The following is a 23,994-nucleotide window of genomic DNA, read 5'->3' on the forward strand; positions in this document are numbered from 1 at the left end:
TCCATACCTGAATCCGGTAAAATAAACCGATTGTGGCGTACAAAATTTACCTAACATCGGTTTTTGCAAAAGTAAAAAATCGTTAAGTTACTTACCGGTTTCTTACCTCTGCGATACCGGTTTCTTACCTCTATGATACCGATTTCTTACCTCTGCAAAAAGTTTACTCCAAAAATGGATAACAGCTTCTTCTTATTTGCATGTATATGCTGGGTCCCTATATATGCATAACTTGCGCTTGGCTCTTATATATACATGGTATACACGTCAGAACAAAAAAAAAAACTTTTGTTATAATTTCTTATCTCGTTATGAAATGAAAAATCCAATCCTAATTTGCTTATTGATATTAAAAATGGTAAGCCTCTAGTTCAAGTGCTTGACGACTGGGTATGTCGACTTGAAAAGCGCCATCCTGGTGAAAACATAAGAACTTAAACTAGCTCTTTTGTCAGTTAGGATATTCCCTGCAGTACTGAACAGCCGTTCACTTGCGACCGACGTGGCTTGGACGCTCATACATACGCGGACAATTGGAGCTAAGGACCCCACATTGTAGTGATTGTGGGACCACCAGCTCACCAGGCTACTCTTGTATTCCTGGCACGCCTCCACTGTGCTTTCAGTTAATAACTTGTATTCTGTAATACGGAACTGCAAGTGGCGGGTGTGAGCCTCATAGCTCCAGACATCGTCAAGGTAGAGTCGCATACCACTATCTAACATGCGCTTCTGAGCTTGGCAGATAAGGTGTTCGACTTTGCTCCCAAGGGTTTCCGGTCCGGTGCTGTGTTGCGATTAGCAGTCATTTACATGGGTTTTTACTATAGCTAAGATTTTTACCCTTTTTATTTAACGAAGATCCCCAGATCATAATAAACATCTTTCTTTCGTTCTCGTTACTTATTATGATCCTGGCATATTTCATGCTGGCACCATCGTCAGAAACATCATCCTGGCTCTCACAACTGAACATCGAGTGGTGAGTGAAGGCAGGATTTAGGAATGCTGCGATCAGAATTGCCCTTCATGTCGCCATAAATTATCATGCAAACCAGAAGAGATTGCTATCCATTTTTGGAGTAAACTTTTTGCAGAGGTAAGAAAGCGGTATCACAGAGGTAAGAAATCGGTATCACAGAGGTAAGAAACCAGTATCGCAGAGGTAAGAAACCGGTAAGTAACTTAACGATTTTTTACTTTTGCAAAAACCGATGTTAGGTAAATTTTGTACGCCACAATCGGTTTATTTTACCGAATTCAGGTATGGGAGGTACATCAGTACGAAACACTGCTTGGAAGCATAAAGCTGAGTTGTTCTTTTGGCAATTTGCCGTCTTTGACGTCCTAAAAGTCTTGTTCAGCACAGTTAAGAAAGTAAAAATAAAATTAGAAACATCATCATTGAAAGTATATAAAAAGGAATTTAAAAACGATACACACACAATGAAGGTCTAACCTATGGTAAAACTGAGAAAGGCAGCAGTTCAGTATCTGGAGAACAAGCGTTAATTAGAGTTGTTGCAGGACATAACCTTATCAAAATTTTCCATCAGTTATTCATACACCGCGCCGCAGACCTTTGAGTAAGTTACAATGACATGGAAGGTTGGGCCGGGTCAATATCGTACGAGAGCAAGGACTCGCGGAAACCACCATCATGATAAGCCCAAGGCTTTCTGAGATTAATAAACGGTCATAGATAAGTTGACCTGCCAAAACTAGAGACTCATACCGATGCCATTTTTGTTTAGTCCGCTATCAATTACAAAAAGTTTATTAAGTAGTAGGCTTATAATTGATAAAACCGTCTAAAAGAGAGGTCGGTATGCGCCTTGATATGTTGGTGTGGCTCCCTCTGGTTTCAACAGGCCCAACAAACTCTATTAGCAGTATTTACCAACCCAGATATATCTAGGGAACGCAGGAAGACGAGGAAGCAAATGCTGTGACAAATTAAGTCTCGCCGAGTTGTACAGGGAAAGATCAAGTTAGTCAAGTTCCATGGTGCGGTAGAATGAATCAACTCAGATTGTCCTCCTTTCAAGTCTATACTACGGCGGCGAATACTATCACTGCTATTACACTAGTCAATAAATAAGCGATACAATGGGCTCCCAAGCGGATGCTAGGGTCATGCGAAAGTCTTCATGAGTTTTTTTTTTTGCACAAATAAAGAAGCCAGGATAGCTCTATAACAGTTTAGTTTTCGGTCATTTATTTCGACGTCGAAATAAAATTTCGAGACAATGCCTATGGATTGCTGGATTTCAAGCCCATTTATAATGGTAGATTTGCCCTTCTTACGGACGAAGAGATAAGTTGGCCAGTTGCATCACTACCATGTTTATCCTCAGATACATCAGCGTCTTTCACAAATGAGATTTACTCAACCCTAATAGACTGTCTGGTCCACAAAAGGATCACGGTTTTTTGAAGCCAAATACTTTTTATTATATTCCTCGATTAAGTCTGGTATCTATTTATCAGCATATTCTTTAAAATGAACTATCATGACAACAACTTGCCTTCTAAACACTTTTAGACATTGCTTGGAGCTTCGGATGTCACTTGGCTACTCATATTCTGGGAGGCTTCTCAGACTCGGATGTCCGCCCTTATCTTTGGGTTACTGAGTTAGGCCAAGCTGTTCGTTTTCAGCATCGGATTCGTAGTTTTGATTTTTCACCTATTGTCCAACAAATTGCCTATGGTCATGGAAATGGGGCCATGAGTGTGTGGAGCGTGCAGACAGGGCAACTCATACGCGCCATACAGGGGGCGGCAGTCATGTGGATTGTATGGTATTCTCACCTAATGGTCACCAAATTGCTTCTTATAATGAAACCGGTTGGATTAGAGTCTGGGCAGCGTACTCTTGTGTGTGGCTTGATGCGCCTTATTTGGCTTATTCGCCTGACAGTCAGAATATAGCATCTATTAAGCGCAGTACATTCGTTGCAAATACGGAGCTCAGAAACAGGTAAGCTCAGTTTTGAAACATACACCGATGATACTCCAGGACAGTTAGCATTTTCGCTATCCAGACAACTGGCGGTTGTTGGAAACCGTGAAGCACCCATTGCTATGGTAGATACTAAGTCAGAAGCCGTATTGCCTACGGCCTGAAGGCCGCGCTGACTATATACTCGTCGCTTCTAATTCTAGTGATGACCAGCACATTGCTTCAAGTAGCAAAGGCACGACTGTTCGATACAGAGAAAGTAAAGGCAAAATGATTTTTTTTTTCTAGACAGCAAAGACCTATGAAATGTACGATTTGCCGGTTTCCCTTCGGATCTAATAAAAATACTTCTGGATAGACGACCCACTGTTCTTTATTTGCGTCCTCTTCATAGCTCGATCTTTTCACTCGGTCGCAATGAGCTTTTATCCTTGAAAACCTTCTGTAAAAAAGATTTGAATGTTTTGACTAAGGGTTATTGATATAATTTGTTCTTTAGCTTTTCAGATTCAGAAACGACTCTAACCTCATTTGAGGAGATCCGGCATTTTCAAGCAAATCGAATGTGTAGTGGACTTGAAATACGGATATAGCGTCGATTGCAGTATATTTTCTGCCAGTCCTCTAATGACTGACGGGATTTTCTTGCTCTGCAAATATTAAAGAGAATTGGGGGATGCAGTTCCGGACTAATCTCGTAATTCTCTTCTTGATCCCTTTTCAAGACAATAAGGTTAATGAAAATAATTAAAGAAAAAAGATATTATTGAATTAGCTGCGCTTTTATCGTAATTTGCCTTTTTTGGAGGATAGGATCCGACCAGCTCGCAGTCATCAATGCATTGTGTATGCGCGGGCTGTTATGAGCCATTTTGCCAAGAGATAGAGCGATATGAGCATAAATGTGAGGAGTTGCACAGATGAAGGAAAAAAAAGAAGAAAAAAAAAAGACTTTGGGGAACGCCTTGAAGGGACTGCATCCTGGTAGAAGGAGTAATTACTATACATTTGCAATAAGTTAATATGTAGAATAGACTGTTTTAAGGATTTTAGTGGCGTTCATCCGGCCTAATAAGGTTATATCTGGTCGCGTTTCTAAAAAAAAAAAAAAAAAAAAAAAGAAATCTTACTGTTATTACGAGGGAAAAAAAAGTAGAAAAAAGAGCTCTGTGTTATCGCACAAGGCACTTCTTGTGCTTTCTAGGATCTATACCCTTGAATCCATTCTCGATCCTCGCCTTCTAGCGGCTAGAATAAACATGCCGAGGCTATCGAGTATCCCTTTATTGTTTGGTGTTGAAGAAGTGCTTTATTGCAACCACAATGCTGACTTTTAGCTATCCCTTTCATTCAATTTATTTCATAATTTGCGGTACATGTTGTAGTATATACTTTGGCAGCCACCTTCTTCTGCTTCGTCGTTGACCTTTCCTGTGCATTTTGGAATAGTAAGAAAGAGAAGTCACAAAATCCAGGCTAAAATTAGGTGTGTCGCAGCAGGATCCATTGATCAATTTTTTGGATCACAGACTAACCTGTCGAGAATAGTAAAAAAGTCATGAAGTCAAGAAGTTACTGCTCCTAGAGAGAGTGAAAAACGAATAGAGGGGATTCGTTGTGGGGAGGATGGCTAAAATTAGTGTATGTATGGGCTATATAGCTATAACTTATACAGGACAGGGGAACAGGGGGATCTGGTAAAAGCATGCACGTGTTACTGCCATTACCCTGGCTGAACTGGACACGTATAGGAAAATAAAATAAAAAATATAAAATATAAAATATAAAAAATGCCCTAGCGCGAATAGCATCTGTGCACCAATGATGCCGCAGAACCATCTAAAGGGGTCACTGAGGTCCCTTTACTTTTTTTTTTTTTCTTTTCTTTTCTCTTTTTTATCCTTTGTGATCTTAGAAGGACTTTCTTTTGATAGTTCTTTCTTGAAACGATTTATTTTTACAAACATCCTGTTACCAATCACCCATTTTTGTATATACGGTACATGATTTTGTTTCAAGCTGTTTCTTTTTTTTTTTTCTGCATTGATGCAGATGCCATAATGACTGATTACTTGATTACTTGAGGTTGAATGATTTTATGCTAGATAGATTGTCCCTCCTTTCAATTTTTTTTCTATGCTCTCTTGCCTAGCATCTTGCATGAATTGTCATCCATCTACGCCTCCTCCAGTTTCCTCTTTCTCCCCCCTTTTCTTTTTTATTTTTTTATACATGCTTCATTTTTTTTTTTTTTTTTTTCTTCCCTCTTCGCCACAATCCTATTGCTGCGGTGCTGCAGGAAAAAAAAAAAAAAAAAAGTCAATAACGGGAATTGTTCCGTCTGTTTGTTTTGAGAGTTGCTACGCACAGATACCAAGCAAGAGGACAGGAATGAGCAAAAAAAGGTTGGCTAGCACATGAAATGTTGCTGCGACATGTTTTTGTGCCACGTAAACAATAACAGGGACAATGTGTGCGAGTGTACATACAAGAGAACATACACATAACCACATAATAATATTTTCTAGAAAAATAAATAAAATAAAATAAAATAAAAAAAAAAGGGGGGGGGGGGAAGGGAGGAGAAGGATGGGGGAGATTGAATAGTTCAATAAAGAGGAGCGGATAGAGAACAACGGGTTTTAAAAAGTAAAGGGAAGGAGGGGGTAAAAAGGGGTTGGGGGAATGTAGTAAATATGCCTCGCCTTGTGCTATGTTTGCATGGAAAAGCAACCGCAGTTACCCAGCAAAACCAAAAGAGCTTTTTGGTCTGCGGTAGAAACTAGGCTTGTTGCAAAAGAAAAAAATCATGGTGATGGTATATAATGGTAATGGTGATGGGGATGGGGATGGACCAATGATGCTTAGGGAATTGCTTTCAAATGGTTCCAATGGTTCAAATGGCATATACACAATACAAAGTGAAAAATAAAATCCCGAAATTACACATTTCTCTTTTATATATAGTTGCTTCTTTTCAGAAAGAAAGAAAGAGTAAAATAAAATAAAATAAAAAAAAATGTTGAGCATCCCAACAATAAAATCCTTGGCCTGACAGATACAAATGTAAATGAGCTTTATATTCAGAGGAGTTTTTTATTTTCCATGTGAAGCAAAGGATCCGGAGACGAAAGAGAGGCTCGTTTGATTATCCGGAAGAGCGCGTGTGTGCGTGTGTGTGAGTGCGTATGTGTGAGTGAGAGTTGGAAATGAGTTGCGCATTTTTTATTTTTCCATTTTCCTTTTATGGGTCAGGGTTCAATCGAGTTATAGCCGAGTAGGGCCACTCCCACTTTCCCCCCCCTGATTAACATTTATAATACAATTGAATTGAAAAAGAATAAAGAATGTTTGTCAATTGAGAATTTAAAAGAATCTGCAGCGCCACTTCCAGACTAATCAAAAAAAACTATATAAACCTACATTCTATCCTTCCCCATTTCCCTCTTCTTCTCTCCCCTGCAATCCAAAAAGATCCTCTTACTTTCTTGTTTTCTTGCTTTGCTTTAAATTACTTTCTCCTTCTTATATCAACCCTCAAAGCTTCTTTCTTCTTCCTCCATCTACATCGAATATTTTTTTAAACCTTCATTCATCATTGATATCCATACAACAATTACAACAACAATGGGCCGATTCACTGTTACTTGCTCCCATCATTGCCACTGTCAACAACATGCCAACAAGGCCACTGTTGCTTCTACGACCATCAACAACAACACTACAACAACCTCTCAAGTTATCCTCCCAACACCTCCATCTTCGCCACATATGCTCGCCTCTACATCGTCTGCGCCAGAGTCTCCTGTCTTCGCCAATCATAGTGAACATTCAGTTCCCAACTATACTTCTTTGTTCATGCCATCCGAATCTCAGCATTGAACAATCTCAGCAACATGGTTTAAGTAAACACAAGCCCAACAACACAACAGGATTAAGGAGCAACAACAATAACAACAACAACAACAACAACAACAAAAAGCTCACCTTTTTTTTTCATTTTATTATTATTATTTTTTAATCTCATCAAAATATTCAACAAACCCAACACATGCATGCCAAGGATCTCAGCCCAAAAAAATAAAAAAGAGAGATGGCTTTCTTTTTCCACTGACGGCGGGGAAACAATATTGTTATATTAAATTGACAATACCAATAATCTGCAAGGACGAAAACGATGAATCTGGATCAGTCATAAATAAAAAAAAAACCCCTTACGCATGTGAAGGGGACCCGAATGGAGGGTTTGCTCTCCACTACTCTTCCTTTCTCCTTCTTTTAACGGTCGTGGCAAGAGTATCCACATGGCCATGCAATGCAATGCAATGCATACTTGAAAAAAAAAGAATCATCCAACATCTCGGCAGGACGACCACAAGGGCTCTCTCTATTTTTTTTTTTTTTTTAAATATATCCCTTCTTCCGTGGTTTTTTTCATGGTGGGACGCGGTCAAGGTGGTTCTTTTGTATTGCCACATGGCATCTCCCAAGGAAAGATCAATTCAAGATGTTGTACCCTCGCATCTCTGACACGAGATTTTTTAGAACCCATCCCATCTTCTGTCTGTCTGTCTTGTCTGTCTGCCATCTTCCTTTTTAGTCGACTCATCAAAAGATGAACAAGGAGGAGGTCGTTGCGCAGCCTTTGGATGGTAACCGATTGTCTTACTCTTCGAACAAGCCTTGGACCCTGTCAACATAAGAAACTTAAAAGATGGAAGGGGGGAATATATTCTTCCGAGCAGTCACTCTATAAATCAAACCAAATCAGAATGACCCCCGTTCAAATCCAAGTCCAAGTCAAGTCAAGTTCAATTAATCGGGAAAAAGCCTTTCAAAAAAAAACGGCTCTTTTCGTCATCATAGACTTCTTTTTTCTATTCGTTTCTCTTCTTTTCTTTTCTTCATAAGCGTCCTCATCCATTCATATTGCATTGTATATAGGTCATATCCCTCAACTTAATTTTTTTATATTTGCTTACCAACCAGTCTTTGCTGGCTTGTTTATACCCCATTCAAACATATCAAATTTTCAGCATAGTTATAGTTATAGTTATAGTCATTCTCATACTCATAGTCATATCAATAAATATTAATAATACAATTACCTCTCAAGTATGAATAGAAGACATATATATCGCCAATTTTATTTGGTCACGATACCTTATATTTTTAATCTAAAAACGATGATTGAATTGTTCTGGTGGCATCTCACTACGTGACGGACTTGCAACAATACTCGTAACAAGCGAGCTAATTGGCTGCCAATACACTCGAAAGTATTCAAAAAATATAAGGTATCGCGACCAAATGAAACGGGCTATATATACATGTATATATATATTTATTCATGTACTTCGTGATGACACGTTGTTTGTATGAATAATTACAACAAAAACTATCCTGAAGCGGGTGCTCCGTTCCATACATTCCCTTAGTCTGCCTTGGGCGTAGCAGCATCAACTTTGATAGATTGGTCACCATGGACAGCCATGACAAACGGTGCAGAACGAAGAGGAGTATCGAGCATAGATGGTAACAATGAAGCTGCACTCTGTCTTGCCAACTGTACTATAATAATACTTTTTTTTTTTTTTTTTTTTTTTTTTTTTTTTAGAAAAAAACGCGTAAACACACATGCATACACAATGCACAAATACACATACACACAAATAAAAAAATCAAAATAAAAATTTTAAAGTCTTATTCCATAACCACCAAAGCTGCCATGGTTCCAACAATGTGCGTAGCATATAAAACCATACAGAATATATTACCAAGGGACATTAGGACAGTCTTGTTATATCCATTCGGTTAGCAAGAAGCAGTTATACCGTTATATTTATCTTTATTATATGGCACCAGCGATGGTCTAGTCAAAACAATAATAAAATGAGTACAGTAAATAAAGGTACAGCCATTTGACGATCCGATCTTAAAAGACGCATGTGATATCTTACACAAGAAATGAAGCTTTTGACTGTGATCCTCTTTCCCTCCATTGGACTCACTGTTTGCCAAGTGAACTTTTTAAACACAAAGGTTGGTGTTGAAAGCATGCATTAATTTCTACAGGACACTATGAAAAACATGCTCATAGAATCATTTAACCTTGCCTTTCATGTATCTCTCCCTCCACGTTCACTCTTCGTTATATAAGAGGTTGAATTCAAGAACAACTCATCCTTCCAAAACTCTTCGCCGCTTCATCAGCTCCCGCGGTCAACTGAAAATTCAAGGTGAAGGACAATGACTTTACGTTAGAAGCTTGGATAGAGCTCTGGATGTGTAGCCATGGCTGAACAGGACGTCACTCTACTGAAGCAGGTGCAGACCACAAAAAAAAAAAAAAAGCACAAGCACGCAATCACCAACCTCGTCTCACCAGGCTTGTCGTGCTTTGATGACCCGTTGCGTACTCGATGTGCGAGAACGTTTGGCAGGTGGCGAATGTCTGACAGATGAATGTGTGGAACATGTCTTTTTTTTTTTTTTTTTTTTTTTTTTTTTCAAATGAAAAGTGAAGGTAAAGTTTGTGAAAGTAAGGAATGTGATAGAGGAAGGTTTAGAGTGGTAAATTATGCTAAGAGTTCAGGCCCATAATATATACTTTCGCGTCGTATATTGTTGACATGACCTTTAATAGTGTGTATGGTGTACCGTACTAAAGAGTGCATCAATAGTCCCAGGACTTGTATATGATATGTAATGAGTAGCAGAGTAGAGGTCAAAAATTTTTTTTTTTGAGCAAAGATTTTTTGGTGTCGAGATTTGCAATGAAGAGAGTACTACCCTTTATTTTCTCTTTCATTTACAAATAAGATACCTCTTTATTTTCACCCAGGGAGCCATGTTGAGGCCAAAGGCACTCTCTATAGCAGTCCTTTGCCTTCATGGCAGTTACATTTCGGCACGTGCAGACACTGTTTCGTTTTAGAATATACGAGCCGGAGACCGTGGCGAAGCCACGGTCGGCTCTTGTCTCGTTAGAAAATTTAGTACTTTGCCTCGTGAAGACAAAAAAAAGAAACATAGTCTGCAGCAACATAAGGTTTGCATTTTGGTAAAGGTGAAATCAATAAGCCCATGTAGGCCTTTACTGCTACAAAAAGCTGTGTGTAAACTGCGTGTTTTTTTTTTTTTTTTTTTTTTTTTTTTTTTAAAAAAAAAAAAAAAAGTAATGTAAACACATACCAAACTAAGATACAAACTAACATGCAAAAATAAAAAATAAGACACAACAAAATAAATAAAAAACAATCAAGAAGGTGAATATCCGGTAATCACAGCATTAGAATAACGACAGCGAAGAGACAACATGGTAAATGACGACCAAAAGGTGACGTGCCTATAAAGCATCTTTAAAGATAATGTTCCGCGTGTATATTCCAGGCTTATTTCTTATCTTACCGTTTATGATAAGTACCTTTAGATTATTTGGGTTTGTACATCGTGACAAAGCAGCGTAGAGATGACCATGACTGAAAGTATCTTGGGAAAAGATAAACACCGACATGTTTGAGCATCTGTCACTCTCCAAAAAGCTCTACCAACCATGGAGTATGCTTTCGATGAAGGGCCGATTTCGGCTGCAATCCCAGCTTCTCTTGCCTTTTCTTCTTCAAGTGTTCTTTCCTCTTATTCGTCCTTTTTCTCTTCTTTCCCCTCTTGTTCGACCAAAGCAAGCTCTGTACACTCGTTGATGGAGCTGTAGATCTTACCATACAGCTTCTCCTCGACATCCTCTACTACCTGTTGGCTTTGTATTTGTTCCTCTTCAGCATCTATGGGTCGCACTTAAATACGTTACACAGCCTGCTGAGATCGTCGTGCTTGGATGAAACCCGATGTTGATCCCAAGGGTGTAATAGGGAAAGCTGTGGAGCGTACGGAGCATCATTTCAAAAATGAAAAAAAAAAAAAAAAAAAAAAAAATGAATTAAGGTTCAGAGGTGTGGATTAGGAAGCTAATTATTGAAGAAGCTTCATTTTTTTTTTTTTTTTTTTGTTTCACGCCAGTCACTTCGCCTTTTTGAAGTCATCTTTTTTGGTTGTCACATAATTTTTTGTAATATTTTAATATAAGAGAAGAGAGAAGAGAGTTTTTAATATAAGAAGAAGATACACAAAGGCACTAACGGTATTAGTGCTCTAATGAACACCTCGTTGGCGCCTTCCAGCCCGAAGCCCGAGTCCACAGCCACTGTATCAGCCGCTGCCTCTGTTGCGACTAGTAGTAAATTATATGGGTTTTTTACTATAGCTAAGATTTTTACCCTTTTATATTTAACGAAGATCCCTGGATTATAATAAAGACATCTTTCTTTCGTTCTCGTTACTTAGTGTATTTCAGCCTCTAATGGGTCCCCAAAGTTCTTCTGGACCGTTGAGAACCTTAGGTACCCCTTGATATCGAGCCGCTGTACCTCTAACGCAAAACATTGGGTGCTGCGCTTTGACGTTTCTGATAGCGCTGCTGCTCAGTGGCGGCGATACAGGGCTGGAGCGCGAGAATACTGACGTGAGGCTCCCGGCAATGGCCATGGCTACGTCCCTCTATTGACTTATGTTTTCGAAAGCCGTAAACCCGTTTCTACTGTCTCGCGTCACCTGTGCTGGGGAACGCGCTCTCGGCAACCCTTGTGAGCCAGGGCTTGAGGTCGTTGTCGAAGGTGGGTTGTTCCTTCGCCAAGGAAGCAGACCTAGGCCTTCAATCGTCTCCACGAATGCCTCCATCTCCAGGAGGTGCTTCAGTGTTGCCTGCCATACGCTCTGGAGGCTTTGATGGTGGTATAGACAGGTAATGCCAGGCAGAACGAAATGCCCCAGAGGAGCTCAAGCCTGGCACAGGGAGTAGAGAGGCATGACAGATTGCTACTCTTCTCCCCGTAAGGGCCTGGCTTGGCCTTCAGGTCCCCCGTTCCTTATCGCAGAATCATCTCACATGTAAGCCTGGCGTACTCGCCCAACTTTGTAAAATGAAATGTCAACTGGGAGAGCTACCGCTGATATGTGCAAGCAGGTGCCTCCTTACCCGCAGAAACAAGCCTAGAGTTGTAGCAATCCGGACCTCCCTGCTGTTGGTCGTCAACAAGAAGTTCATGGCGGTCCAACGTTGTTGATGGGCATTTCTCCAATAAAAAATAATAATAAAAAAAAAAAAAAAAAAAAAAAAAAGTTAGGAAGAGAGGTTTTTTTTTTTATAGTAGTGTGTTTATTTGTCATAGAATTGTTTGGGATAAGAGCATAGTACCCATCTGTTCAGTTAAGGGTTCTGGATACATTCCGAAGCAGAAAACCCTCAGGGATCACACTTCGAGCATTGCTTGTGCTCTCCTGTCTTACACGTGAGGGGCTTCGATATGCCTTCTTGGGTCCGCTGCCGAAGCGGAGCCTACGGTTTTCTCTGAGCCATTCTAGGGCCTTCTCGGGTTTGAAGTGACGCAGTTGCGCTACGGACTGCCTGTGAGAGAAGCAGTAACATTGTCCCAGGCAGTGGGGACAATGTTGGAGCTTATTTGATTTGTATTTTTTTCACTAAATGATGGGTGAGAAATATGTGTTCATATCTTCAGTTGAGGATGAAAAAGTTTAACTGGTCATAATGACAGACAGGAAATGAAGAGAGAAAAAAAGATGTAGATCTACACATCGCACGCAAGAGACATTTATACAGTCGAGGTCAAAGTAGAGCTGCGTATCTGGCTATAGAGTAACATATCCAGGACACATATGTATGCAGTAAGTGGACATGCGTGAGTCTGATCAATGATCAAATAACACCAGAGAGAGCACGCACTTGATCGTATGACTTTTGACGGCATCCAGCGTAGGTGATCACTATGCGCTAGTACAGACATAGTCCTCAATAGTATAGTCCTTTGTCAAATACCCTCTATAAGCGCAAAAGACGGCGGGTCAGGATGGTTTTCATCGAATGTCCTCAATAAACGCCAAAGCTTACTCTGCCAACTAAGGGACTGTATAGGGTGGTAGGGAGGACAGTCTCGGGTAAGTAAGGTAAGTACCAAGAAGTCAATGAAAGTAAAAGTAAGAAAAGAAAGCACCAAACAACAGAACACAAAAAAAAAAGTAAACGAAATACTAATAAAGAAGAGAAGTAGCAGAAAAGGTTAATAAAAGTGAGGAACAGGACAATAAAGCAAGAAAGACTACACCATTAGATGTCCGACCCTGTGTCAAAGGCACGTCCCCAGAACATTTGGACACTCTCACTTTCGAACACTCATGAAAAAAAGGCAAGAGTATAACTATATCTGTGAATGTGCTATTATTATTTGATTGATACCTGATTTACATGCTGCTTCATGGGAGAAATTCAACACTTGCACTAATTATTCTTTCATATCTTTTTACTATTATCTTTATAGCAATGAGGATGTAAACACGACCTGCCGCTACCATATAGTCGTTGCGTTATCAAATCATTGGTGTAGTAAAGTATGTAAATAATTCAGTCGCGGTGCGCCGCGAGAACCTATATGTATATGACGCGATAGATGGCAGGTTCTTTATTTCCTCCGCCATTGGCTTCAGGTTAGGTGTGCCGGTTCACTTTTGTATTAGGGTACACCATACCATCACTGGCTCACCAGCATTACATTGTTCAGCAGTGTAAAAAAATAAAAAAGAAAAGACTAGGTTGTAAAAAGTAAGTGTATCTCCGCTAAGGGATAAAGTGATAAGGAAAATAAAGAGAGAAATAAAGGTAAATTTACAAGGGACACCATCAGATGTCAGAAAGTGAGAGGAGCGTGTTATGGGTAAGAACAAGGACCGAATCACTGAAAATCTAGAGCTTGAAGGTGGAATGGGAACTAACATGTGTAAAGGTAAGTTAGAAAAAGGCTGCAGGATGAAAGACCAAGGGCTTGCTTGAGCCAGACTCTTTCTTTATATTATCTATTTGTAGACATGGCCGTGGTAGTTCCTGATGAGGCCCAGGGAGGGGGATTCGCCAATAGCTAATGAAAGGCCTTTGCACAAAGAAACTTTCTTTACTATGGATTTACAAACATCCCGATTGGTAAAAAATAAATGAGTTAATAGAATAAAAGTTAAACAAAAGGTTAATATGCCCAGCAACAACATAGCTCCAGCGCGCCGGTGAACTTTAAGTCACCTGAAAAAAGATTGGATAACCTAGACATACACCTCAATTGCAACGTACATAAACACTCTAGCGATCAATGAGGATGTTTGCGTTGTTAAAGAGGTTGATACGGCTATTTATTGGGCTTCCCAGAGTGTATTATGTGAAGGAAAATGGGAAAAGTAAGAGCAATCATTATTATTATTATTATTATTTTTAGTTGAACCATTCGAGCCATTTGAACCATTCGAACCATTCGATACTTGAACCATTCGAACTATTCGAATCGATCCAGGATAGGGCTTATTCGAATCGAATAGGAGCACTGGTGGCTCCGACCTTAGGCTGATGACGAGCCTAGCAAAACACTAGACTGACTGTGGACGACTGTGAACGAAGTCACGAGTCGCCCGTCTAATAATACCTATCACATAGATGGCCAATGTATCGATGGGAAACAAACCGGTCTTTATTGAAATGATGCTGCATGAAATACCATCGACTAGAGCATCAAAGAACATTCACAAATATTCGACGGCATTTGAGCAAGCAATAACGTATCTTTTTCATAAACAAAAAGGGTACTTAGCTCTAATCAGCTCATAATTTCATGTGAATATACGTATATTTGAAAAGTATCTAAAAAGAGGAGTATCTGGCTTACTTATTCATTCTTCCTATTGAAAAGAACATCGAGAAACCGCAATCAATGGATTGGAAAGAAGAAATCGATCCAAATCGAGCGGGAGTGGGATACTTTTTTATCTCATCGAGGGCGACCACAGCTCATGCCCTCAGAATATACTACCAGGAAAAAATATGTCAACGCCTTCCTCTCTGCCGGTATATCCTTTTCGTTTCCTAAGAGCCATTTATATAAGCGCTGTTCATACTTGACACCAATAAAGCTCTCGTCTTCCTCTACGGTACTTCCAGCTTTGTTATTTATTGAAATAGCAACTCTTTTATTTAAGCATAGTTTTGGAGGTGTGTTTTAACCAAATTTGATCCGATCGTATCGAAGTTCATGTCTCTAGATGCCGTGATATTAGTTTCATAGAATAACCTCTATCCCCGAAGCAGATGTGCTGAGAAAGAGCACCGAATATTCATATGCTTTTTTATTTTATTCTTCGGTTGGCATCCCAACCGACAACACCTTGACACTGGCAAATAGTAGAAAGTTGGAGCTACCGAATGCTATGAATACTAATAATAGTAAATAACAAAGCAAGTACTACAAAATATTCGTTAAAATCATTCTGTCATAATTAGGCTTATAGAAGTGATAGCTATTCACTTGATATTGCTTTCGGATGGCAACCACATGATCTGAAATCTACTATATGGCGCATTGGCCCTATTTCTTAGAGGAGCGAATCCTTAGATCATGAAGAAGTTGGACCATTGCTAGGCGATATCCAATGTCAATATTTTAAATGTCATATGATTATTAGCCACTCATTCGCAACATGACTACCTCGGGGATAAAGTTAATTCTGATTTGGATACGATCGAGTCAGATCTAAAGCAAAGGATTAAAAAAAACTATATCAGTAGTGATCCAAGTGGAAAGTACAAGACGTACCAATGACGTTGAGGAAGGTTGGGGCTTTATTTGTGCCAAGCGTGGTCCATATTTCCATAGATGATCTCTAAGAAATGAAAAGAAAAAAAAAAGTCAGCAGGTAGGAAAGCATAAACGAGGAAAAAGATGGTTAAGGAAAACATGCATGAGGAAAAAGATAATTAAGGAAAACGTGCACGAGGACAAAGATGGCTAAGGAAAACGTGCACGAGGAAAAAGATAATGAGGAAAAGATGCGCAAGGAAAAAGAGTGTACAAGAGAAAGGCAAATAAGGAGAGACGCAAAATGTGTCCGATACTCAATGGATACATGGTCTAGGTGCTTAGGAAGTATAGTGGTTTCAAGTGTCACTGCGGCATGAACCCTATCAGTTTAGTGTGAGATCCTTGCGAGCAAGGAAGAAGGTGAGAGGCAAATATGTGGGGTCCAAGCACCGCTATTCCTCTCCACATCATCTTCAGGTTTCACCATTCTTTTATAAATATCTCTTTGTCGGCCACTTGGTCTCGCTCTCTCACTATCGATTCTATTTGGTACTTTCATCCCTCTCTCAATCTGTAATGGTAAGAAAGTAAACTATGCTGAGTTTTACTTCAGGTGTTATTGGGAAGTTTAGGGGCTGACTGTGAAGCCGGTCGCTCCCAGCTACAGATGGACAAAATACTTCTTGAGCACAAATAAAGAACACAATGCAAAAGACTGAACGAGAACGGTCAGTACTCCAATGGTTCTTATGCAAAAGAAGGAACAAAGAGCCAGAGTTTCTGGGTTGCTTGTAGAGAGTTAGTGGCGAGCCCTCCCACGTGACTGAAATAAAGCAAACAATGAACTTACCAAAAAACTAGACGTATATTTCCAAACTTGCTATGTCTACATCAGGAACAGCTAAAGTCTCCATCCCCACCCAGACATTTGACACATATTGGCTATGGGCCAAGTCACCATCCAAGGACTTTGTCAGTGGTCCACGCACAGGAAAATGGATGCTCTTCTACGACAAATCCGTCCTCGATGACAAGTGGGCTGCTGTAAAAAGACTTGTTGAACAAGATTTACTGGGAGGCGTAGCAAAATGCTCCACTGCAATGGAAAATCCCAATGCAACAAGCTCAAAATCAGGTGTCATAATTGTGTATACACCAGATTATCAAGACGAAGAGGACGTGTATAGGATTGCTGCCATTTTGCATGAGAAATTGGATTACAAAAAGCCCATGTATTACAAAACGGACGAACAGACATATGCAGGAGCATACAGGAAAACTGGATCAACAAAAAATCACATCTACCGTTATCCACCTGGCTAGATGGCTCTACAACTTGTATATTCGGATGTTCTTCCCTTATTTCTTTATCTTCATTAAAGGGTCTATATTGAAGCATATTATAATCATGTAAGGGTTGGAGTGTTCTCTCAATGCCAATGTCCCCTTTCATGACAATTTCAAATACAGGAAGCGATAATTGAACGATAGAGTTACTACGATCGAGTGTCCTATGTACACCCTAAATGCGGCTTCAACTCGCCTTGGAGCTAATATTTTGTTTCCCTACAACTATAGGCCTATTTGAGTATATTTATATATCTCTATATATTAATTACACGGGCTGTTCTTGCCTCGTAAAAAAAGTTGATACTTTATTTTGTGAGAGCAACGTAACAGGTTATCTTTATCGTACAAAATAAAATACAAAGTAAAATACGAAAATAAGTGCTACAACCAAGAGAAGAATATCTGGCAAAATAACGTCAGAGATGAGCTGAAAGTCAACGTGAATGGCTTGGAGATGAAGAAGCGACAAAATATCTGAAGACCAAAGATATTGTGACTACAAAGCACCCTTGAAGACAATGTTTCGGGTGTATATCCCAGGCTTATCTTTTACCTCCCCATTCCCGACCAGCACCTTAAGATTGTTTGGGTCAGTACACCGTGGTAAAGCGACGTAGAGATGGCCATGACTGAAGACAGCTTGAGGAAGATAAACACCGACATGCTTAAGTGTCTGTCCTTGCGACTTATTGATAGTTATGGCGAAGGCGGACTTGACTGAAAATTGGCGTCTGCAGAACATAACTGGAGAAGAGCGGTCATCAATCGTTGTAAGCGGTATGCGGGAAATGAAAACACGCTCTCCTTGATATTGCCCATTGATAATCTGAATGTGTTACACCGCTCCGATTCGAATCTGCCGATCCTGATAGTGTCGTCATCAAGTCCACTGGCATCACCAATATAGTCTATTAGTTTGACGACCTCTCTTGGGACATTATTGGTTACTCTCTCCACCTCCTTTATTACGGCATCCCTCGATGGCAAGGCACTCAAAGATAGAATCCTGCCGAAGATATTGTCCGATAAAGGCCCAACAAACTCCACCCAATTCTCGATGTCATACGAGATGTAGACTCTTTCACATGAGGCATGCGCCGTCCCTGCGAAGACAACTCGAGCGCCATTCTTATCCTGGGCCACAAAGTTAGGTGAATTAATGGGTTCAAAAGGTCAGGCTTTGACCTATTGTCCTTGCGGAAAAGTTCGCCGTGTTCATCAATGATTACGAGAGTTTTCTTGCTCTTTTGACAAAGTATCCTGGACAAAATTATCTCGACGGCAAAAACTATGGGATCGTCCTTAGAGTTTTCGTCCGGCACCAAGTTTTCAAGGTCTAAAGTAGTCAACAGGCCCTTATTAAGGGCAAAGAATCAGAGGCATATTTCGTTAGCTGCTACAGCCACAGCCGACTTGGCTAGTGCAGCGGCATTCGCGACATAAAGTGTTGGCCAGCCTTCTGCATACGCTTTTGCTGCAAGGAATATTGCAAGGTAGGATTTGCCGACATCCATCGGTCCAGCCAATACCCTCCTGATTGAACCATCGCTATCCGCGGAGAATTTGTTCCACAGCTCCATCATCTGTTCAGTGATAATGAACGATTTGCCCTGGAAGCCTTCCTCATAGTGTTTTAGTTATCCGCGAGGTCGTTTCTGAGCTAAAAAGAGGGAGTAATAAGGTTATTGGTTTGAAAATTGGCGTTTAAAAAATAGCAGTGGGAGTCTGAGAATGTGCACGGACCGTGGGGGCGACTTTTCAAATTCTTTTATAGAGATGAGATCCAAAGTCGCCCCCAGTCAAATGTTTTAGCCGTGATACATCTCAAAATAAAGAATCGTGTTTACTAGATTTCTATGACAAGCCTTTTTATAGGATTAAGAGCTATATTATTACTGTATACTGTGACAAGAATTCTAAGTTGGGATGTTTCTAAACACTTTCTCTTTGAGCTCGTCGAAGCTGACATGAAGAAGATCTTTGTGCTTGTCGACTAATCCAGTGTGGTTTGGTGCACCAGAGGAACCACACATGTAAACTATTATAAATCCAGTTATTGTCTCTTCATCCTTTTTGACAACAGAATGTCCATCGTCAATTACGGCGGAATGATTACCTCCAAGTACTTCGTCCAAATAACTTTCGATTTTATTTATGTTGTCGGAACCTCTCTTAGCAAAAGCGTTCTGGAACTTCTTAGTTTGTTTCCTGTCGTGTTCTTGGAAATCACTTACGAACACCTGGATAAACATTGTGTCGAGTGTGAAATCAAAGCGAGGATAAGTCGGATAGCAATGACTCAGTACATGTCCATAGCCATGTCTGAAAGAAGTCTTGCCTTGTTGGATTGTCCCATGATCCTTAAAGTCCATTTTAATCTCCATTAGATCCTTGCCGCAAAGGTTTGTTGCTCTGAGAACGATTGGCTTAGTTAAAGTCAAAAACCGGACCAACAGTGTCAACTTGAAATCATCACCTACCTCTCCAAGATTTACTTGCCTCAGGATATGCTCATGATGAGGTATGTTTGTAAACGCCTGAAAGAGTGCTTTCTAAGCTGGGAGGCACAAGACATAGTTCATGGCTCCGCCGTCCTTGTTGAGACGATAGATAAGCCCTAGGTCACGGAAATCCCATTCAAAATCACTACTCTGCGAGTTGTTGCCAAGGAAGACTGTTGCAAGCCTTTTAGCGAACTTCTTCGATGTCTCACTGCGAGTTTCGTAGTACGTCCAAACTATAGCGTGAAACGTGCTTGTTCTCTTAGCTACAAACGTATCAATGTCATTTCTTGTGAGCGCCCTTTCCTCAATTGACCGAATGAAGAGCATAAACTCTCGCGGCACACGGTGTGTAAGCCTCGTTACATCCTGGACAATATCAGGTTGATTTAGGTATGATACTTAAAGTTGCCGCTCATTTGGATAAACTTAAGTTAGAGCATGACAATGGAGTCGGACAAAAGGATTTTCGTACTTGCCAAGAATGAAAAAAAAAAAAAAAAAAAAAAAAATCAGTAGTAAAAAAAAAAAAATGAGTAGTAAAAAAAAAAAAAATCATATATCAAGCTGTATCATCACTCATCTTTCAGCTCTCACCATTTTTCATCCCATCTCCTACCTCCAGCTTATAGAAAAACAAAACATCAAGTGGCTAGCTCTTTTATTCTTTACCTCCTTCCTGGTTTCTTTTAGAGGTATGTTGCCAAGTTTCCAGTCTGATCTAAAGATAACTGTCATTCGAAACACTCTTTTTCCTTTCCTTTTTCTTTTTTTTGTCGTCTCTAACAGCGATAGAATTAGGTCAAATCGCTAGGATATAAAGTTGTTAGCGTTCATAAATAGTCCACTAACGCGCGTTACTCCCGTACCAAATGCACTAGCTTCTTGAGGTCTAGTCCCACTAAGGTCAAAAATACTGCCATAGCTGTAGTGTATTTTGATCATGATGTGCCTTGCCTCAAATACGACATCTCAGGAGCAACAAGGGCCGTGAGGAGAACTTCCTCAGTAGTACCTGCAAAGCGCTCGAATATAACAATGACTGGGAGAGATCGACCCCCTCTCTTCATGAATTTGTAAACGTAAACAATCATAGCTTTCGTCACTCCCGAGATATCGCAGTTATTCTTCTGCTCCGACTAATTTCGATTTGGTACAGATCAAGAGATAAAATAGTGTATGTATGGTAGCCATGTACAACTGGTGGACATAAGAAAACTTGCTCTTATCATGCGAAGCGGTTCAAGCTGTTTTCCTGACTACTATTGGGGCTCAGAAGGGGCTCTAGGCCCTTTTGGGAGAGTCTGAAGAGGAAGTTTGTAGGAGTTTGCTGTGTCCACAACCTCAATTTTTATTATTTTACCACTAACATGGAGTGCGTATATACAACAATGCTTTATTATCATAAAAGTCGCACTTTGATTCTAGCCTGAAGTCGAATATGCTTGAGATGCGCCGCGACACACCGAATCTAGCGAAGGCCAAGTTGGGTAAAGCTTGTTATTCAAGTATAATGTAAGTGCTCCAAGAAACAAAAGCAAAACCCTACGCTCCTCATATCTGTAATAGGTTTTGGTACCCTAGAATACTAAAGCTACTGAAACTGCTATATGAGCGGACTATGGGAGGATATGTTGAACGTGATAGTGATGACATACCTGCTGACTTTTTTCTCTGACTCCAAGTTAGGTCCAGTCGCAAAGGCTGGCATGTTTTTGGCAGGCTAAGTAAGCACATTTTCTGCCTGCCTGCCAGACTAGCGTTCACGAAGGTGCAGTCAGTAAGTACACTCCCCTCCCTCTTATACACTCGCTTTTCAGCAAACATCTCTAATGGTACTTGCAAAGTACTATACTAACGTCTATCCTTTTAAAATGACACTCCAGGATCAATATCTGAACCTATCACTATCCCCAGCAAACGCAAAATGCGGGAATTTACGGTAGAGGAACCTTGGCAATCACTGATTGTAGAGGTTAACTCTCGTTGCCTATAGAGTAACTTAATGTTGCCATCCGTTCCTTCATAAATAATAAGTGAATGGCAAAAAGGACACATTTTTTTCTGGAACAGACGCCGATAATGAGCTGCACGTCTATGTTATACAGTCATGTATACTATACAATGGCTATAATCTTAGTCTTAGTCATATTATACTTCTAATATGATTACCTCTCAAGTATGAATAGGATGTACACATTTATTGATGTATTGCATGATGACACGTTGTTTGTATGAGTAATAACAAAAAAAACTATTAGAATAGGTTTTTTTTTCTGAAAGATGGTATTCCGTTCCATATGTTGCCTTACTCCGTCTTGGGCTTAGCAGCTTCATCAACTTTGATGGCCTGGCCACCAGGGACAGCCATGACAAATGGTGCAGGGCGAAGAGGAGTATCGGGCATAGGTGGCAACAATGAGGCTGCGCTCTGCCTTGCCAATTGTGCCATAGTGGCGCTATTTATTTTTGAAAAAAAGTAAAATATTGATGTGGTTAGATGAAATCGCGTAAACAGACCTACGCGTGAAATAAAAATCAAATGAATATTTTAGACTTACTCCATAATCACCAAAGCTGCCATGGCCTCAACGATGGGTGTGGCACGTGGAACCACGCAGGGATCATGGCGACCACGTGTTGCCAAGACACCATCCACACCATTGTAACTCGTTGTCTTTTGTTCTTGGCTGATGGTTGCAGGAGATTTGAAACCGATTCTGAAATAGATATTTTCACCATTCGAGATTCCTCCTTGGATCCCTCCCGAGAAATTAGTCTTGGTTCCCAAGATCTTTTGGCCCTTACGACTGACCTTTTGGACCCATGCGTCATTATGCAAATGTCCCGGTACCTGTGTGCCTCCAAATCCTGAGCCAATTTCAAAGGCCTTTGTAGCTGGGATCGATAACATTGCATGAGCAAGCTTGGCCTCCAATTTATCAAAGCATGGCTCTCCAAGTCCTGTGGGCACATTACGGATCACACAGGTGACGGTTCCTCCGATCGAGTCATTTGCCTCCTTGGCTTCAATGATGCGCTATAAAGGTAGAAAAAAGAAAAAAGAAAAAAGAAAAACAGAGTGAGATGATGAATCATAAGACAGAAAATATAACGAGCTCTTTTTTTTTTTTTTTTTTTTTTTTTCCTCCTTCCGCTTTATTTATATTACCTGAGTCATCTTCTTGGAAACTTCCTTATCGGGGCATCGAGTAGCTTCCTGATCGATTTGCTCTCGAGTTATTGTGTTCAACATCTCTACAAATTGTTCAGAAGGAACTCCGTTCTCGTTTTGTTCCTCAATAAAGGGCATGGCGATCTTACCGACTGATGACACGAATGCCACAATCTCAGTACCAAATGCTTCCTTTAAGAACTTTTCCGCAACCGCTCCAGCAGCCACGCGACCTTTTTTTTTTTTTTTTTTTTTTTTTAGAATAAAAATAATAAACAAATATATAAATATATAAATAGATAAAAAAAATAAAAAAAAATAAAAAGTTGGCATTCTTCAGATCATTTTTGTTTTTGTTGGGAAATTTCTCCTTCCTTCGAACCACAAGGAAATGGTTTTTTTTTTTTTTTTTTTTTTTTTTTTTTTTTTTTTTTTCCTTTCACTTATTTCTTTCATTACCAATTGTCTCGCGAGCACTAGCACGTCCACCACCGGATGAGGCCTTCAATCCATATTTGAGCAAATAGGTCCAATCAGCGTGAGAAGGACGAGGGTACAGATCCGTCTCAGTGTAATCATGAGGACGCTGATCCTGATTCGGGACTGTCAATCCAATCGGTGTTCCCAATGTGTGTCCAAATTCTGTACCAGACAAAATCGTTACCCTATCCTTCTCATCACGCTATTTGGGAAAGACACACACATACACAAAAAAAAAAAAGTTAATAATCATGATAACAATAATGAGGAAAAGATAATCATAGAACGCATTGATATAAGATACAGGATATAAGGTATAGTGTATAAGATATAAGGCATAAGATATAATGTAATATGAGGATTGATCTTCTTACAGGAGTGGTGAGATTGCTTTGTCCAGGGCGTCGGCGAGTTAGTTGAGGCTGGATATCATCCTCAGTCAAGGCAAGTCCAGGTGGACATCCATCGATGATACAACCAACGCCTTTACAGTGTGACTCTCCAAAGGTTGTAACACGGAAGTGGGTTCCAAAAGTTGACATTGTTAATTTTTTCCTTTGAAAAGAAAGAATGAAAAGAGATTTCAACAATGAATGAATGAGTCAAAAGAAAAAAGATAAAGAGGGCACTTGTTCAGAAGAATTAAGTGTAAACAGTCACATTCACATTCCATTTCATCGAGTCATATGCGCCACAGCCCCCTCCAACAATTGACTGGCCTTCAATTACACTTTCTCAAAAAAGAATTTGCTGCGCAAAAAAAGGGAGACGAGCGCCTGTTGCAATCTGTTCCAATATCTATGGGTTCATATTATTTTACTTTTATATGCTCTTGTT

At 40.0% G+C, this 23,994-nt stretch overlaps 5 protein-coding genes across 5 annotated transcripts; 1 reads left to right on the forward strand and 4 right to left on the reverse strand.

Annotated features, from left to right (window-relative positions):
- Positions 1-11,314: 11,314 nt before the first annotated feature.
- Positions 11,315-12,825, reverse strand: BCR41DRAFT_370187 (hypothetical protein; the record flags this gene model as incomplete). The annotated part of the gene is made up of 6 exons (XM_022026511.1): positions 11,315-11,521; positions 11,576-11,744; positions 11,910-11,970; positions 12,000-12,096; positions 12,311-12,478; positions 12,640-12,825. 6 exons carry the CDS (start codon positions 12,823-12,825, stop codon positions 11,315-11,317), a joined length of 888 nt encoding a protein of 295 aa, XP_021882191.1.
- A 3,310-nt stretch (positions 12,826-16,135) lies between these two features.
- On the forward strand, positions 16,136-17,342 carry BCR41DRAFT_46666 (hypothetical protein). Its single transcript, XM_022030867.1, has 2 exons — positions 16,136-16,230; positions 16,513-17,342. Exons 1-2 carry the CDS (start codon positions 16,228-16,230, stop codon positions 16,972-16,974), a joined length of 465 nt encoding a protein of 154 aa, XP_021882192.1. The 5' UTR covers positions 16,136-16,227; the 3' UTR covers positions 16,975-17,342.
- A 355-nt stretch (positions 17,343-17,697) lies between these two features.
- On the reverse strand, positions 17,698-18,584 carry BCR41DRAFT_395637 (hypothetical protein; the record flags this gene model as incomplete). The annotated part of the gene is made up of 2 exons (XM_022028743.1): positions 17,698-18,135; positions 18,402-18,584. 2 exons carry the CDS (start codon positions 18,582-18,584, stop codon positions 17,698-17,700), a joined length of 621 nt encoding a protein of 206 aa, XP_021882193.1.
- Positions 18,585-18,917: 333 nt separating this feature from the next.
- BCR41DRAFT_370190 (hypothetical protein) lies at positions 18,918-20,425 on the reverse strand (the record flags this gene model as incomplete). The annotated part of the gene is made up of 4 exons (XM_022026512.1): positions 18,918-19,538; positions 19,575-19,871; positions 20,175-20,312; positions 20,372-20,425. 4 exons carry the CDS (start codon positions 20,423-20,425, stop codon positions 18,918-18,920), a joined length of 1,110 nt encoding a protein of 369 aa, XP_021882194.1.
- Positions 20,426-21,676: 1,251 nt separating this feature from the next.
- Positions 21,677-23,753, reverse strand: BCR41DRAFT_335689 (chorismate synthase). The gene is made up of 5 exons (XM_022021999.1): positions 23,532-23,753; positions 23,137-23,359; positions 22,675-22,910; positions 22,064-22,542; positions 21,677-21,961 (listed from the first exon to the last, which is right to left on the reverse strand). Exons 1-5 carry the CDS (start codon positions 23,697-23,699, stop codon positions 21,811-21,813), a joined length of 1,257 nt encoding a protein of 418 aa, XP_021882195.1. The 5' UTR covers positions 23,700-23,753; the 3' UTR covers positions 21,677-21,810.
- Positions 23,754-23,994: the final 241 nt, after the last annotated feature.

Source organism: Lobosporangium transversale, assembly GCF_002105155.1.
Source record: "Lobosporangium transversale strain NRRL 3116 chromosome Unknown BCR41scaffold_15, whole genome shotgun sequence".
Lineage (NCBI taxonomy): Eukaryota > Fungi > Mortierellomycota > Mortierellomycetes > Mortierellales > Mortierellaceae > Lobosporangium > Lobosporangium transversale.